This window comes from Macrobrachium nipponense, chromosome 18, assembly GCF_015104395.2.
Source record: "Macrobrachium nipponense isolate FS-2020 chromosome 18, ASM1510439v2, whole genome shotgun sequence".
Lineage (NCBI taxonomy): Eukaryota > Metazoa > Arthropoda > Malacostraca > Decapoda > Palaemonidae > Macrobrachium > Macrobrachium nipponense.
Window position 1 is genome coordinate 50,540,609 of NC_087211.1, and position 19,635 is coordinate 50,560,243.

General features: G+C 36.6%; 1 protein-coding gene across 1 annotated transcript in view; it reads right to left on the minus strand.

The window, feature by feature from the left end:
* Positions 1-19,635, minus strand: part of LOC135196579 (uncharacterized) — a 266,337-nt gene that overhangs the window by 138,082 nt on the left and 108,620 nt on the right. The window contains exon 7 of the mRNA XM_064223420.1: positions 14,421-14,587. Coding sequence (XP_064079490.1) covers positions 14,421-14,587 — 167 coding nt within the window. The remainder of the gene's footprint in view (positions 1-14,420; positions 14,588-19,635) is intronic.

The following is a 19,635-nucleotide window of genomic DNA, read 5'->3' on the forward strand; positions in this document are numbered from 1 at the left end:
TAACAAGTAGTGCTTCAGCAACTAACTGAACTTTAATCTATAATATCTACATGTTTAGTTTTCACAAGGACACATTTTTTTTTTCAATTTTTACAAGTAAGGCATTGTCAACATCCATCTAGTTTGGAGAGCGATGGACATTTTTCTTTATTAATCATCACTGGTTTAAAAAAAAAAATCATTCAAAACAAAACCATCTAAATTTGACGCAAGAAAGTAAAACGTCCCATGGAATTTTTACCGCAAATAGTCCTCACCTACCGCCACCCCCAACCCCATAAAAGAACTTGTACTCAAAAGGGCCCCACGCAAAGTGGATGGAAGGGGTTGAAAATGCCTTCTCTCTGAGGTCCTTGAAAAGACACTGCCAAGAGATCGAGACCAAGAAGAAATGCGTGACAGTAGCGACAGCCCCTTGCTTTTAGTGTGTGTTTTTCCCCATATAACAGCAAATATATTGCATTACACGCACCTGCGAGGAACCACAAACACAACCTTTCCTGGCATTTACAGCTCTGCTTAATCACGTCTAAAACACCCACAAAATTTGTATGAACTAATCTGCATGTATTGGAATTATCAGTCACAAACGTTAGGAAAGCATCTCTCAAATTGGTACACAGGTTCGTTTCTAACTGCTGTTGCACCGACAAATGCCTTTGTAATTAAATGGATATTGATTATGGAAGATGCAAGCAGTCGTAAACGGTCGTCAGGGCTGAGTGGTGCAGAGCTCAACTCATGTTTGTTGTGTCCGTCCAAAGCGCTCAGAACACCACCTAGCATGGGCTACATCATCATCCCAAGCTGAAATACCGAAGGCGATAACCTTCTGGCACCAACCCCTCCAAGTGAGAAAAGGCTCACACAAATTTAAGATTTAATGATTCGCAGTCAAACGATGAAAGTTAAATGCAGCTACGGGAAAAAGGAACGCTACAAACACCCTTTAGTAACACCTACCATGCACCACGAGAGATGCAGTGATGAAAGCCGTAAGTTGTTGACTTAGAGAAAGCCTAAGTGGTTTTGCTACAGTTATCCCGCGGAACCCACCCGGTCACACAGAATATATGGAATGATAAAACTCATAAATATTACCTACTTGACAGTCAATCCATCAATCTGTCATCAAAACGAATAAAGCAATTTGTTATAACGTTATCAGTACTTATAAATTTCAAATACAGAAATTTTCGAAATTAAAACGTATGCCCTGACATACATAACGGGACTAATTCAAAGCTCTTACAATACTGTTAAATTCTGTCTTTTAAAAGAGTAGTTTTTTCATATTTTTCATTCTTCAACATGAATACTTAGTCAGTTTCAAGCATTACACAAGCTTATACATGGAGCAACTGTAATTGCTCGTTATCTGTTCACACATACTCTCACTCTCCGGGCTTGGGAAAGAGTAAACGAGTTTGATATTATATATATATATATATATATATATATATATATATATATTATATATATATATATATATATATATATATATATATATATATATTTATATATATATATATATATATATATATATATATATTATATATATATATATATATATATATATATATATATATATATATATATATATATATAATGTGTGTGTGTACACCTATTAACTTGCCTACTCCGTTCTAGTGCATGAAGTACACGCAAATGCTGATTTGCCTACTCCGTTCTAGGGCATGAAGTACACGCAAATGCTGGGAAGTCTTGTTTTTATGACCGTGAAGTAGAGAGAAAGAAAGGAAAGACCACTTTATCGGAAGAGACAGAGAAGAATATACTATCACACGAGACAAGCAATCACATTCATAAGCAAGTACGAATCAGAAGGAAAACGGAGCTTTTATTGACGCACCATAACGCGCGATTTGACCATGAAATTTAAACTGATTTCTCTCGGTATATTAAAATTTTATTTCCAGAGCGTTAATCAAAAGTAGCATTGAGATGGTTACATAAGGCCTTGTTCATAAAGGATAATAATTGACACTAAGCTTTTGGCCCTTAATTCAGCCAAACACAAATGTTTTAGCTTTAATTAGTCAACGTCGAAATACACTGAATCTATATTCGAGAGACGAATGTACTTAGTCTCTTTTATTCCTCCAGCAAGTTACATTATATACAATGTTCTTACACCTGTTTTTAAGTTCTTGATTCAAGGCGTACAGCGGCCAAATATAGAGGGTACATTCTTTGAACAGCTTATCAAATTCTAATTTAACGTCACATAAGACCTCTATGTAACAGGCTCAGCGACTTCGTTGGTGCCCATTAAATTCATAAGGTCCGTGGCAAGGTTTTAAGCCCCGAGTTCAGTGGTAAGGTCACTTATCTTATGCCTAGGCCAGTACGTACAGATGATCAGCTAAGTCCAGCTGTCTGGCGATTACCCACCTAAGTAATGACCTGAAATAACCCTGCTGAATTTGCTACGAGAAAACTGTTTAGAGTCTGGCAGCATTCCTTTGAGGAAGGGAATGACCTAGCTGGCAGATTGGCTGCTGATTAAGCCTACTTGTGGTGTAACTCCGTGGAAGCTTGCTTTATATATACTACTGATACTGGCATGAAAAGCAAAGTGTTGCTATAGTTTGTTTTAGCGGAGATGAAGGTAAATATCTTCACTGACCAATGCTGCACCCAGTACCTATCAAGTCCCTGTAGAGGGGTAGTACTGTCAGTGCAACTCATGCGGTGCACTGTAGGTATTACTTGAGGTTCTTCGGTCCTTAACTGCAACCCCCTTGATTCCTTTTACTCTACCACCTTTCATATTCTCTTTCTTCCATTTTACTTTCCCCACACACCTAACTGATTCATAGTGCAACTGCAAGGTTTCCCTTCTGTTACACCTTTCAAACCTTTTACTCTCAGTTTCCGTTTCAGCGCTGAATGACCTCATAGGTCACGGTGCCTGGCATTTGGTCTAAATTATATATTCAATTCAACTCAAGTTCATTGTAACCAGCTGCTCAGCACCCGGTTTAGGTTACATTGGCATCGCTAAATTATCGAACGGTTGCATGACATAATATACGACTGACTAAACAATGAATAATTAAGCAATTCAATTAATTAAGCTTCATTTCAATTCTACTGTTTCTCAGTTAAGACAATTCTCCTGTTCTTATTTGCTATGGAAAACTGGAAAACGACCAAGGTTTTACGATATTGGGGTTACCTACAAGCCATTGCGAACGATTTATTAGCCATCCTCCTAAGCCTAAAATTTCAAGCGTATTCTTAAAGCGGTAAATGTGTGGTAAATGCAACGACAGAATCAATTTACACGGCATGTAGCTCAGCTCTATTTCAGTTGTCAAGACGGAAAATAGTACACTGACACAGCCCTAGACGAGTAATACAGAAAAGGCAAGGAACATACAAAAGGCTTCATGCTTCCCTTCACATCTTTAGGAATCTTGAAAACTGGTCGATGCCGAGGTCACCTAAACCTTGAATGTTAAATTTCGGTGAAGAAAATCAAGCTTTGCATTCGTACCATAAGTTAACATTCTCCATAAACAACGACTTTGAGGCACTGCTACTTCAGGTCAAAGTACTGTCTCTTTATGGAAAATTCTCTGGTTCACTAGACGTTAATGATTTTACATTCTGGTGTTGCAAAGGTTTAAATTAGCCTTAGCCACTCTGTATATTATTCTGCTTCTTCAAATGGAAATAACTAACTAAAAAGATCGCGCACAGCTCAGATATCTCAAGAGATGAAAGTTACTGCAAAGTGAGAATGATGGAAGGAGCATAGAAGTGAAAAGATTCCAATTATTATTCAAGGGATTCCTCACAAGAGGATAACGTAATCCTTCATAGTATCTCCAGACGAAACTCTTTTTCACAGTAGCTGGCCTGAACTTGGAATTTCGAGACATAAAAGTGAACGCCTTGTAATTAAAAGCACCATGACTATACAACACTGAAGATAAGCGCACCAAAATCTCGCTTCCCATCTTATCGCCGGCTTTGTAATGACAGCCGTGGCTGCTACATAATCGATTTAATTTTCATTTCTGAAAACAGGGTTGCCCAAAAATTAGAATCGAAGGGGAAATGAGAACAGCAACTGTCAAGAGACAAGACGACAAATAACGCATTTTGTCGTTATCTACTCAAATTAATAATGTAAACAATACATTTGTTTCTTATTGTTTTTCATGTTTAAGCATAAAATATTAGCATTTCCAATCATTCACTATCAGAGGTATATGTAAGTGTGGATATTTACCCTGACTTTCTAATTTTCCAATACCTCCAGAATCTAATTACCCTGATCCTTTCCAAATCCTCTTGAACTGTCCTAAATGTTATCAAGAATACTAACTCCATGCTTTGATTAAGCTATTTAATGACAATAACAATAACGATAATCTCCAAGACAACCTCATAGGAGCTATCCACGTCTGAAATAGCCAATATAAGGGCGTTATCAGTTAATATAATTGATCCAAGAATTTACTATCAACAGATAAAAGGGCATCCGTCCTATCAGGCACTTGAAGATTACTTATTATTAGTTTGATGTTATATAAAGATTATCGTATGAAAACATGTTGCCAATTGCAGCCGTGATTTAATTTTTCATTTGTACACACAATATACATACATACATACATAAACCACACACTGGTATAAATACATACATACACATATGTGTGTGAATGTATATATACATCATTACAATATATGTATGTCAATAACAAATTCGACAAGAAGTAAAAGGAAAATATAAAGAAGTGATTGAAAAATATACTGTAATTTAAAATAAACAAGTGAAGGCGTGGAGGGGTTCTAAAATGTTCCAGAAATGAGGTAAATGAAGCGGCAGGGAGTGTTTACAGGTAGAAGTGCGTGGTGAGGATCAATACAAGAGCATTGGGGGACAGTCAAATAAAGTCTTGTATGGTACAAAAAAAAAAAAAATTGGCAATTACTAGAAACACAGTTGTAAGGTCTAGAAGAGTCGTTATACTGAACACGAGTACAAATACATGAAACCAACGGGAAAATTTGGCCCCCTGGCCAAAACGATCTTTCATAACTTTGGATGATCGGAATTCTGGGGGGAGAGTAAAATGGCCTTTGCTGATGTACAGTCCTGTTCAAGTGCAGGATTGTCATCAGTTTATCATTTTCATTTCATTTTTCATTTTTCCATCTAGCCATACTTTCATTTCAGCGCTGAATGATCTTATAGGTCCCAGCGCTTGGGCTATGCCCTAAATTCGATAATCCATCCATCCAACGGGAAAATGAGATAAGAAATCAAGAGGGCTACTTAAAATTAGGAGTGAATGTGAACCCATCAAAGAAGTTGTACTGAACCATTAAAATGAAGGTACTGGAGGTAGGTAAATGCAGATTAAAAAAAGTTTGAGCTAATTAATCTTGAAAGATAAAACCGCAAATTTATCTAAAACGATAAGAGAGAGGCTAGTGTCAACGAACCTAGTATTTTTTAAAGATGGTTCAATGTAGGGTATAGAATGGGTACATAACAAATGAAAAGGGTCGACATAAACAAGAGAATGTTTTTATAAGTGATAGTGGAGCACGTAAAGGTAAATGAAAAGTAGAAGAATGGAAAGTGGGCAAGGAATTGATAAGATTACAAGTAGGGTTGTGTTAGTGCTGTCTAGTTAATGAACAAGAATGTGTAAGGTGTGTTTAGATGAGGGAAAGGTTTCAAGAGAATGTATGAGAGAAAAACTTATTTTACACGAGGAAATGTGATGAAAGATACTGAAGAAATATTGTGGTATGACAACTTAAAATACCTTGGAAATGAAAATGATTTTGACTGAAAGCCAGGGAAGAGAAGACTTAATAAGGGAACAGCAGTATGGGTTTATGAAAGGCAGCAGGTTTGTTGTGTATATGAATATATAGAAAGCTCAAAGACATGAAATGTAGTGGAGCCGAAAAAGTAGTGTAGAAAGTAACCAATTAAGATATGGCATAGAGTTTGAACCTTACTTCGTGCCGACACTTCTTTTCGCGAGGTCTTGTTGACACGCAGTCGACTAGATAAGCAAATGTATCCAAACAGTGACTCAGAAAGACGACGTCCGAGCTTTCCTCGAATGTTTCTTAACATTAAACCACTGAAAGATTCATGTTCATCCGGTTTACATTTTTATTACATTGGCAACAAAAAAGTATGAGGTCTCCCGTTTTCTCAATTTTACTTGAGGAAAACGTGAGAATTTGAATACGAGTTGTTGCAAGTGCACGGCCTCGTTATGCCAATCAACAGAAAGAAATCAGAGAGAGAAAAACAAAACAGCAGGACAGAAATCTAAGAAAACGTAGAAAAAATGTTATCTTAAAAACAGCCTTACGAAACGGGCAGTTTTACCTTTTCACAGGTAGGTGTGTGTGTGTTAAGATAACTGCAAATGGCAAAAATAAATCCAGATAAAACGGTAGCACAGGCTACCACACACAACAATAATGCTGATATGAAATCATGAAATAGATTAAAGCTTCATACAGAACAACAACAAAAGTTTAGGAAAAAATAAAAATACCACACTAACAAGTCGGACGAGAGTCGACAAGATTTATCTCGCGCATGGAAAACTGGAAAAAAACTCATAAGACCCAAATTCACCCCAATGGAAATAAGTGGTCCCTTCCTGGAAAATCTTTTATTATAAGGTGTAATTTATGGTGATGGTGTTTTCGTGCAAAACAAAGATAAAGTTTTCATTTATCTTAAAATCTAAAACAGCTGCACAAAGAGTAAACATAATTCTCAACTACATTTCACTGTCAAGAGATATCACGTAGCAAGTACAGCGCTTTCATATAATGGAGTGATTTTGTGGATAGCAGGAAAATAAAATTATACAATTACTGTAAAATGGGAATAGCTGTAAAGAACCGACGTTTTGGCTTCCTGCAATAATTTCACTATAAAACGAAATGCAACGCTTGTGCCTGAAGACCTGAATGGTTCAGACTACTCTTTCATTATTCCAACGGCGGCGCAGAAAGGTCCATTCATCTTCCGCCTCTCATGTCTTAAGGACTGACAACCAACGGAATATTCCGTTATCCCACATTCCTTGCATGGCTGTATTTATATCATTTGAAAACGAACGTCCTGCAGGAGTAAAGTGATTAATGGCTAATGGTGACAGACGCTTCCTTTCGCATTCATGAAAACTTGGCTAATAGAATGTCGTAAATATACTTGTTGGAAATTCATGCCCCATTTTTTGCAACTCGAGGTACAAAGAAGTTTATTATGCACGCAGAGAGAGAGAGAGATGCACAGCTCTGGCTAGCTTGAGGAAACAATAGCCGGTTTGATTTATAACCAGTGACTACTTTCTGAGCTTCTAGACACGATGTCCTATGAATAAAATGTCTGACTTCATAAAACTAATTCTATTTCAATGTTCCCATGTCCCTAAAATTTTACGCAAGCTGTTGTTACTGCACAATAGCTTGAGAACTGAAGAGAAACGAGCTTGTAAATTCCCAGAGACTTACAATCGCCCAAGAACCGAACCAGAATCTTGAGATGGGATACACTGGTATGGTTTATCTGCGCTATAGTAAATACTACTATTTTTAAATTAATACAAATATTAACGAGAAGTCGACGCATTTCTGCAAAACTTGGAAAATTTATTCTTCATTCTACCTCCCTGTACCTCCATTCTTAGTCTTTCTTCCATCCTACTTTCCACGCCCTCCTAACAACTGTTTCTTAGTGCAACTGCAACGTTTTCCTCCTGTTCATCTTTCAAACCTTTTACTGCCAATTTTCGGTCCCGCGGTGAATGACCTCATAGGTCCCAGCGCTTGGCCTTAAACCTAAATTCGATACTCAATCAATCATCCTATATCCTAATTATCAATTGCGCACATATACACATTCAGTCACGTTAAGGAAATATTCCACTGTATAAATAACTACATTACTTCGGCTGTAACGAAACCGCTCAAATGTATTCGTTTCACTTTCTAAAACTATTATATTCTTAAAAATATTTATATTTCTAAGCAGAATGAGTCTCTTTTATTATCAATATTGCTCGCGAACTTACTCAGGCGTACCTTGTTCGTGCTCGATTCTGACTTATTAAGGGTAGATTTTGCTGTCTTGCATGACCAGGTGTTGAGTGGCCGGCAGGGTATATGGCGCGGAAATCGATGAAGTGGTCGTTATGGCAATGAAAATGTGCCCTTGTGATTTCTAGATTAGATGAGTTGACATCTACCGAAGGACCTTCAAGGGCAACGTACTTCAGACTGTCCCTCTGACAACTCAATCCATCATTTCTTAGACGTCTCGTTTAAAGAAAGTATAGTATCTAATAGCCATAACGACATCCAAACATCTAATATATTTCACTGATGTGTATCATTAAGAACTACCATACATTAAAGCTAAAGTTGTTTCAGTAACATTATTTACATCGACTACCTATCACTTAACAAATCAGACTACTTACCACACGACAGCAAAAAGCAAGGACATTTAATCGAAAAAAAGCTACCCTGAAATGCGAATAACCTGATGCAAGTTCTATCTAGTTTTAGTGGAACTGCTGCATCAGTTAACGATGTAATGTTTATTCTGTCGCTGTGAGGCTCAATTCAACTTCTCCCTTTATGCTGTTGTCATAAATTTATCAAGTCAGATTTTATTTTGCATAATTGGTCGTTGTAAGGTCTGTTACAGCGGATTCTGAAAAGGTCACAAAGTCATGTTGTATTTCATAAGTCAAATGAAAAACAAACAGTTTTTTGTTATTTATAGTACGGTCCCTCAACATTTGCAATAAAATGGACAATTTTATGACTAAAAATGATCAAATTTTGTTACAGGATATGCCTGCATGCATACGTGAGTGAGCACATATTCTATGCTTAATATTGAGCATCCGTGCGATTTACAGGACAAAAGAAAATAAAACGCTTAATTACGATCATAATAAAAAAAACACGTAAACAAGTTCCAGATTAGAGGTTGAAACAGTAACCAAGTCAAACAAACAAGACAGAAGCTTAAAAGGGAAAAACCTCAACAACAAAGTTCCATTAAACGCCTTCTAGAAGTAGCCTTATTAGATTTGGAATGCTCAGATCAGCAACTAAGATTTACCCCCTCCTCTGCAATACTTACGTACACTTATTCGCGCAAGTGTGTGTGTGTGATTCATATAAGTTACTCAGGTCTTCGGTATTATTACTAGTTCGCAATGAATACCGATTATTCAATACTACTATATTTCTCATCATATCTGTAAGCTTCTTCACGGATGACAATGCAAATGAACTCACTCTAATTTCGTAGGTTATCATTTACTGATTGTTGGAGAGAGAGAGAGAGACTGAAATTTCTCATATCAAATAAAGATAACCGTTCAGTACTAGATAAAATAGGTATTAAAAGCCCGAAGAGATCATTCTCAATACAGTGAAGGCAACTGCTAGCTCTAATCTTCCATTACATGTTTGATCAGGTGTCCAGGTTGTAATTGCATTTTTATTTACCTAGAAAGGCTACTACAGAGGTTGTTAATCTTCCAATTCTCAAAGTTTTTTTTGGGCGAAGTGGTTAGCCAATGCACTTTTGCAACCCAGCTGCGACCTGCCACAATCGACTATCCACTAGTCACGTAATGCACATTTTAGGTCAACAGGGGCAAAAGGTAATGGAGAGTTTTATCTGGACAGCGGCGTTGGTTTCCAATGCGCCGTGTTCCAAGGCAGATAACACCTTAGGGGAGGGAAATGCCAATGGCAAGTCAATCTATTTACTGAGAAGTAAGCGGTAAAAACCTGGGCAAAGTTGCCGGAAAATGTGGGCCAATGGTTTGGGGTATACTAATTATGTATCTCGGGGCAAAGGAGCAACTGTAAATGGCTGCGGACACCTTTATGGGAGGAAGAGAGAGTGTTATTTTACCATTTCATCGGACAGATCCATAAAATAGTACGCTTCTTGTATAGGTGAATATTCCACTGGATTCAACAAATGATATCTTAACTGTAGACTTATTTCCTGAATACCAACTGTGCAAGGCAACATTTGGAGAGTGAAACACAGGAGAGGACTCTCTAGTGAACTCTAAGTTCCTTGGCATTACAAAAGCTACAAAGGTTTCTGAAGAAGCAACGACGTACGGGTTAAATTTCTGTCATGCGTACTTCATAACACTGTAAAACATATGGCATGTCAAATTAAATCAGCTAACGAGATAACGCAATCCAAAAGATATACGAGTCTGGAGAGCCTAACAAGATACAGCAAAGATAGCGGCTATCACTTCATTCAGGCCGACGCTGGGAGTGAACTTTGTCTCGGAGTGAAAAAAAAAAAAAGAGAGAGAAGCTTAAAAATATGAATCCTGTTTGTTCCTTCAAAAAGCACAGTAATCTTACACACAGTAATCCTAGTTGTTTTTCAGACAAAAGAGAAAAATATCTAGAAACATACTGAGATAATTTAGGCGTTCTTATCGACCCTTCAGAAAGTTTCTGAAGCATTTTATAAGATGCACTCCTTCTCGACCTTATTATCAATATATTATACTACCATCATTTTTTCGCTGCTTAACTACTATATAAAATATCGCATTACATATATTATAATTTTAGCTGAATAATACCACTACGCCGAGAGTCAAATATTTTCACTCATAAAACGAAGTTTCCTACGACAGCCCCAAAATCAACATATTGTAGACGACAAATAACACAAATAAATATAACTCCTCCGCTTAAAAGTGGGATCATATAACTTAACTCTTAAGTGGCAATTAGTCTCTTTCAAGGGTGCTTCTATTTCCCCCTATTTATCAGTTTTTTCATTAAAAAAGTAAATTTCTAGAGTGGTCAAGATTCTCTATATCCCTTACTATCATGTATCAGGTTCAAGATCTTCCTTTTTAAACCCATGCCTTTTATACATCACCAAACCTCCATACATAACTATTTTTGGACGTTCGTTTTAGCAAAATATCTTGAAATATCTTGAAAACAGAGTTCATACTTTTGGAAACGATGAATCGCAGCCGGATTTTTGATAATTGCTGCCCGAATGCCGTCATAGGTTTTGACGTAAACTGAGTTCTCTCTAACCCCCTCCACCTACGTCATTTCTTCCTGAACGCCTATCAGCTCATAAGTTTTCGTCTACGTTTCCCTTTTGCATAATTCCCAGGTACTTCCATACCTACTGCTTTACTAACGAACTTTTCCCTTATCCTTCTCATCACATGTCCAAACCATCTCAGACTATTTCCCAGCCGCTGGAGGCCACAACTACTCCTTCAAGAGTAGTTCTGTGCCTTACAGCATTATTTGTAACGTCCCCTCGCTGCTGGTGCAATGCCATCTGCCCTTTACTCTTTATTCATTGCCCTGGGTCTTATTACCTCACTCTCCACCTTAGTTTTGACCATCGGGCCTAAGGAAATGTGACTTCGTGGTCTCGTTAAATCATTAAAGGTGCTGCAATTATATTATTTTAACATGGTTGCGAGTCTGGAAAGTAGTCAAATCTTTTAATCTAAAAGCAACCTCTTTAATGTTACTGATATGTGAATTTAGTAACAAGTTTGAAAGGATATAATGCTCTAAATGTAGTTTCAAAACACGAATCTGATTATATTAATCCAAAAGGATTCCAACTTTCTATATTGAGAATGAGAATGTTAAGAGTCCTAAAGGGGAACCTAACATTTTGAGTCCAGTCTTAAAATGTCTAATGCTGTGAATCGAGCATTAAAATCCACTCCGAACCTCAGTTCCAATGCGATACCTGCATAATAATTGGGAAACCGATGTCCTAATTTACTTTATATTTTGTGGCGATTTATGAGAGCCCTATTGATTTTCTAACAAAGCAAAGCACTATTTCTGTTGCGTGCCAGACTAACCAGACTCAACCAGCCATAATTTCCGTGTAACACACAGGGAGCCGTTATACCATCGAACTTCCAGTTTTAAGAAGAGAAACGGCGACTTCCAAGCTAAAAGCCTATCGATTTAGGGTAGGGATGGATGGGATATACAATTAAGGTCAAAGGCCAAGCGCTGGGACCTATAAGATCATTCAGCGCCGAAAGGGAAATTGGGAGTAGAAAGGTTTTAAAGTTGTAACAGGAAGAAAACCTCGCAGTTACATTATGAAACAAGTGGTAGGAGAGGGTTGATAGCAAGATGGAAGAAAGAGAATATGAATGGGGGAGGTACAGTAAAAGGAATGCAAGGGGTTGCGGCTAAGAGCCGAAGGGACACTGCAAAGAACCTTATATAATGCCTCCAGTGCACTACGTATTCTCTTATTTCCATCTTACTGTCCACTCTCTCCAAACAATTAAATCATAGTACAACTGTGAGGTTTTCCTCCTGTTACGCCATTCAAACCTTTTCACTGTGAATTTCCGTATCAGCGCTGAATGGCCTTAGTTGCCCCATTGCTTGGCATGTATGGCTAAAAATGTATATAAATCAAGATCAAATAAAACTACTCGAGGTACACTGGCGGCACTCCCGCTGTGGGTTATTTTTTTTGAGTAGGCAAACACCAAGCCACCCAGTCATCTATTGCATATAAAATTTTGCAGTACGACAGCTGCTATCTTGTGGTTAAAACCAAGTGGATTCATGAGTTACGTTTTAAATTCAGCAATTGTCCCACTCATGATGAATGGTCGGCAACCGGAGATACGGCGGCTTCCATGATTCCAAGGACCGTCTTCATCTTAAAGTCGCTAGGGTCTCTTAAGTCAGTACCATACTTCTTATACCTTAGTATTTAAGTATTTCTTCATTCAAATATGTTGCCTCCAAAGGCTCTGAATGATGATACTTTTGACTCTTAAACAACATTCGAGGTTGCATGTCGAAGGTTTAGTAAAACAGCGGTCGTAAATGAAACAAAGAAGGGTGTTATAAAATACATATAAAATTATAGAACATTTATATACACATATACACCCACAATATATATATATGTGTGTGTGGGTGTATATATATTATATATATATATATATATATATATATATATATATATATATATATATATATATATATATATATAGGTATTCAACCACCTGTGTCTGCACAGCTAAAATATAACCCATATAAAACATACAAACTTATAAATACATTACCTCCTTACAAAAATCCCATACATCTTAGTAGGATTAACTTCCTGATTCGTAAAAAAAAAGCATTATAGAAGTTTTTGTCCAAAATAACGCTCCAAAACTAACAATACACGAGTAGACCAGTAAGAAATTTTGATTGAACTTCTTCCAGTTCGTAAATTTTTGTATGGTTTCATAAAATACTGCTATAACATCCAAAAGAGAAAGTGTCACTGCTGGAATAATGTTACTGGGATATCTTAATGAGTTACTGTATCATAAATGGAATTAACCTGTCTACCCATTCTATGACATATGACTGGTAATGCTTCCCGTTATTATGATAGTACCTAACCGGACAAAAGATGTATAGCTTTGCACTCATCTTGTGATTATGCACACACTTCACCGTTATTAGTAATAGAAGGACAAATTACCACCTCATTTCTACAACTGATCCACCTACTATAAAGGATCTAACAATTTTTCTAGATATTTATATAAACAAATGTTTTTGGAGTATATCAAGGGCCTGTACACGCAATATGGGTGTGTGTCTTCTCTGAGAACTTTCTCATTATGAGAAGTTGATCACAATCTCCAATAGGAGTCATTTTCAAATAAAAAGAAATGGGGGACACGAGTGTTGATAATGGTTACCCCGCCTCCAAAACTTTCAATCATCACTGCATACCGTTTTAGTCAGCCGATTTTGAATCAAAACTGGGATTTGAGGCCAAACTAAATTCCACTGGTCTGTTCACTGCTCTTGATTAAAATGTTAATCTAGTCATGAAAGTTTCTACAATACTGTATTTTAAAAACAAATTTCGGAGAAAGGAAAAACACATGGAGATCCCTAATGTCTCACGTTGTATTTTCGTGTATCATGGATAAAAATTGCTTTAAATCGAATATGAATAATTTTGAAGCAAAATAGCAAGCAAGGAAATGATTACAGAAATCATTATTTAAAAGTACTTAACACTGAAACCTCTATCTTAAAATAATTAATGCATTTGGGTACGAAAACTCTTACAGTCATCAACTGCAAATGAACAGTAGTGATATGAAGGAGTTTGGCAAAAGGGACGTTTCAGCTTAGAGAAATCAATGTAAGAGAAAACTGAAGGTTCTTCCTTGGAAATGCGTCATTTCGAATACAGAAAAAAGTCAACTTGAAGAGAACCTCGGCAGTGACACGTTTCTAAAATGGTGAAGTGGAAGACTTAATAAAAAAACAGAGAAAAGCGAGTCGGGGCTTACTTGAATGACATGGGGCGGATGTCTTCGTCGCCTGTGCGTGTTCTTTTGGCAGGCACACAGGATGATGAGGAGAAGGAAGCCCAGACCGAGGAAGCCGGTGCCAGAGCCGATAATGGCGTACTTGTTAATGGTGGACCCTGTAGAGAGGCCACGGTCAGTCACGATCGCTGTTGGTTGAGATACTTATGAAATAAACACAGTGCGAGAGCAGGTGAAGACATCATCATCCTCTCCCGACAACCCACGGTGGTTCCCTCTGCGTGAAGGGCCAACGTCATAAATCTATGAATCGTGTTACTTTTTGTTTATATATTTCCGAATCAATGAATGAGTGAGCCTTCACATCGAGGGAAACCGTGAGCTGAAGGAAAGAGCATTTCGGCAAGTACAAGTTGTTTTTATGTGCATAATTTGCAATTGCATTGTCAACATTTTGAAAATTATGTTAAGTGAAAGTGGAAACATTACAAGAGAGAGAGAGAGATTTCATACATAAAAGCGAGTGAGCGTAAAAGTGAAAACACACAGGACAGAATGCAAGCAGCAGGATTAACACAAAATGCTTGTTGTATCACAAGTTACAGACATTATTCAACGATCAGATAATGTCACTGAATACAGTAGCCCACTGCTAATAACTTATAATTACGTTACTTTTTAACACAAAAATTGTACAAAACACGAACAAGCAATGTCTCTTTATGCAAGTTCCATATAAAAATGAGAAACATCACATTATGAGCAAGGTTAAAAGTCTATGGACCAAGAAGTCAGTAAAAACAGTCATACATTCAACTTTGTAAAATTAATCGCTTTTAAAATCTGAACTGCACATTCCCTTAATATAATCCATTAAAAAGGTCAACTCCAAAGTAAAATGTATTCATTTGAAAGCTAAGAGTTCCAAACCACAGTATGAACTAAATCATTATACCGGTTCAAGTTACAATGTCAGTCGCAGCCACTGTATTACAATCTTTTGTGCCTGCTATTGATGAGCAGCTGTGAACTTTCAAAGTGCTCACGCCAGCAATGAATAAAAGCAATACTACTTACAAAATTTTCTTATACCTAGCTGAAAATTCTGTGCCAAATATTCCCAAGTGCAATGTTATTTTTCTGCCAACAATCTACAAAGGCAAAATAGCGTTAAGAGAATCTTTGAATCTTTTCCGTAAGAAATCTTTATTAGCGATGCAGTGGTGAGGCACTCTTTAAATATTTTCTGCCAAAATGTTAAAAAGCAATGCAATTCAAGATGTGCTAAATACCTGCAAAAGCAATGCAATAATGAGTATTTCCCTTGAATCTTCTTTTCTGCCAAAATTAATACAAGCAGTGCAATGCAGTGAGTCTTTCTTTTGAGTCTTATCCACCAAAGTGAACGAAAGCACTGCCGTGGTGACAACCTCAAAATATTTGGCGTAAAAAATATTTGAAAGGAATGCAATGGCGAGAACCCCTTTGAATCCTCTGTGCCAAAAATCTATAAGAACAGCGTGAAGCACGCTTTTCTCTGAATCATTCTTATTCTTTGAATAACTTTTGCCATACATCTGAAAGGGCGTCTCTTGAAATACTGCCAACTGGGATCAGACATATTTTCACTCCAAAAAGGGTAACTCTAATACTTACTTAGGTTTTTCTTAATACATTAAAGAAAACTTTAGTTAAATAACTTGGGAGACTAAGAGTATTCTAGACATGAATTCAGGATGCAATAAGCCAATGAGGAAAAAACCAACCCAACCGTTGACACTGGGCCAGTGCAAAACCGGGTCTTATTATGATTATCATTATTATTAGTGAACTAAGGAACCTCCGTAACGAGGCTATCATATTGACAATTAAAAGCCACAGTAGTGTTAAATATAATTTTGTAGTGCTAAAAATTACTAGGACTGAAGAGGGATACGGAGCGGTATCCGAAAGTCTTTCCTAGTAATTTTTAGCAATGTACAATAATATATTTTAACACTACTATGGCTTTTAATTGTCATTATTATTAGTATTGTTGTTGTTGTTGTTATTGTGCAACCAACCAAAAAGTTTGGTTTGTTTTGGGGGAAACCTCGTAAAAGAGAAAACACCAAGGAGAGTCGGTTCGCAGGTTTGGATTAAGCCTACCTCAAGCCAGTCCAGGGAATTTGAGGCCTGGTGTGGAATTACTCATAATAGGCAGTTAAGAAACGCCACAGATAAGACAATGGGGTATGCTTTTGAAGCAGTGCTACAGCTTTTCAGAGTTAAGAACAGTCCATAAGACTTAGGACTTGCCTTTCGAACTTAAGAAGCCTTTCAGACTCGTGGGACACCCTCTCACACATAAACTCTTTCTCGGACTTTGGAGCAGCCTTGCGAACTCCGGAGCATCAACATCCACTCCAATGTCGGAAGATCATTCTAACGACATTCGTAATACATGGACTGAAAGACCTCCGCCACTGAAAAAGGAGTCTTCGGGACAAATTCTAATGATTGTGAGCAGAAAAGTGATGGAAGAAGTTCTCTACAGAACTACATCCTTTGGAAAACTGCCGAACCGGACACCTTACGATAATGGTGTAAGGGAAACGACTTGCTTTAGGAATTTCATTAAGGAAATAGACATCATGGGAGGCCGTAGCCATTGTAAAAGAAAACTTGAGAAATTGTGTACCAATACCAACACAGGCATTAGTTCACGAAACCTTACAAACAATACTTAATTTTATGGCAGCAGTATTTGATGATTGGATTTTCAAGTTCAATGACCAATGCATAAAGATGAAGGCAACCTTTACACACTGTAATTCGTGGCCTGGGAACACGGTACGAGATCAGGTAAGAAATGCAGCCTTGATCTGTCGGAGTTTGGCCTTATATTTATCCGACGCTTCTGCATAACTTACCTTTTTATTTTCAAGGCCAGCAACCAAGAACACTGTCGCAATGAATTCTATACATATAAGTGATAGGTCTAATTTCACTAAACATGAAAAACAAACAAAAAAAGACATCAATCTTAACTCTCCATTGCCGGTCACAAAGTGTGGGCTTTGTGAGTATGTATGTATATACATAGGCTATATGTATGTGTTTGAGTATACACATAAACATACAAATATGTGCACGTGCTCACACAAATATCGAATGTGTGTGTATATATATATATATACTATATATATATTATATATATATATATATATATATATATATATATAGGATATGCAGGAACTTCCATATACATTCATAACTTCAGGAAAGCCGAAGACACATGACGAGTTAAAAGGGTTTATTCGTAAAGAAACGTTTCGCACAAGGAGCTTTGTGCATCATCAGTCTGTTAAAATAAAAGTACATTTTAAATTAATAAAAGCAAAATACAAATAAAAATTACAATCTAAAATTTTAAATTTAAAAATTATAATTTAAAAATTAGCATAATTCAAAGTTAAAAGTGAAATAAGAACATTAAAACACGACTACTAAAACACCAACCATTCGCTAAGAAAGGAGGAGAGAGAATGACTAGAAATGAGATTGAGGTCAGAAAGAAGACTATGCCAGGTATAGCGGAGACGATGAACTACCGCTATTCAATGAGGGAACTAGTCTTTTGATAAATAATGACTCGAGTGTTGTTAAATACTCAGAGTCCTTATTGTAACCTAAAATGGAGAAGTGCTGTTTCTTGACTTCGATCTTACATTTGATGGCATGATTTTTGATATTTGAATGCTCTGGTCTACTTAATCTCTGGCCAGTTCTAAAACTATACCCCATGTGGTTGCAATATCGCATTTGCAACAGCCTCTTGGTAGATCCAACGTAAATACCAGGACATCCTGGGCACGTAAATTTATACACAACATTAGACCTCATATAAGGCTGCAGACGATCTTTAAAGCAGAACAGGGAGCCAATTTTACTCGGGTTATTTGATATTAATTTTAATTTTAAGCATGGGATTTCACCTTCAATGATTTGAGTAAGTTTCTTTGACAGTTTCAGGTTGGAAATATAAGGAATCGAGGCATACATGAGTTTCTTTGGAACGTCATGCCTCGATTCCTTATATTTCCACCTGAAACTGTCAAAGAAACTTACTCAAATCATTGAAGGTGAAATCCCATGCTTAAAATTAAAATTAATATCAAATAACCCGAGTAAAATTGGCTCCCTGTTCTGCTTTAAAGATCGTCTGCAGCCTTTTATGAGGTCTAATGTTGTGTATAAATTTACGTGCCCAGGATGTTCTGGTATTTACGTTGGATCTACCAAGAGGCTGTTGCAAATGCGATATTGCAACCACATGGGGTATAGTTTTAGAACTGGCCAGAGATTAAGTAGACCAGAGCATTCAAATATCAAAAATCATGCCATCAAATGTAAGATCGAAGTCAAGAAACAGCACTTCTCCATTTTAGGTTACAATAAGGACTCTGAGTATTTAACAACACTCGAGTCATTATTTATCAAAAGACTTGTTCCCTCATTGAATAGCGGTAGTTCATCGTCTCCGCTATACCTGGCATAGTCTTCTTTCTGACCTCAATCTCATTTCTAGTCATTCTCTCTCCTCCTTATTTAGCGAATGGTTGGTGTTTTAGTAGTCGTGTTTTAATGTTCTTATTTCACTTTTAACTTTGAATTATGCTAATTTTTAAATTATAACTTTTAAATTTAAAATTTTAGATTGTAATTTTTATTTGTATTTTGCTTTTATTAATTTAAAATGTACTTATATTTTTAACAGACTGATGATGCACAAAGTTCCTTGTGCGAAACGTTTCTTTACGAATAAACCCTTTTAACTCGTCATGTGTCTTCGGCTTTCCTGAAGTTATGTATATATATATATATATATATATATATATATATATATATATATATATATATCATATATATATATATATAGATATCTATATATATATATATATATATATATACATATATATATATATATATATAACAGTTAACCAGTCAATGAGCCTGATTAACTGTAATCTGGAACTCGAGGTTTTCTTTGCTGCAACTAATTGGATAAGAAAGGCACCCAAAATACCTGTTGGCAAACTGAATATCAGGCAGTAAGTTTGATAATCATCACGCTTTAAGAACAATACAACAATGGGCACTAGAGGTAACTGCAGAAATCAGCACCTTTTGGAACATTCGTAATATCACAAGACTTCTGCTTGCCATGAAAAATGCTACTAAAATATAAGATTTC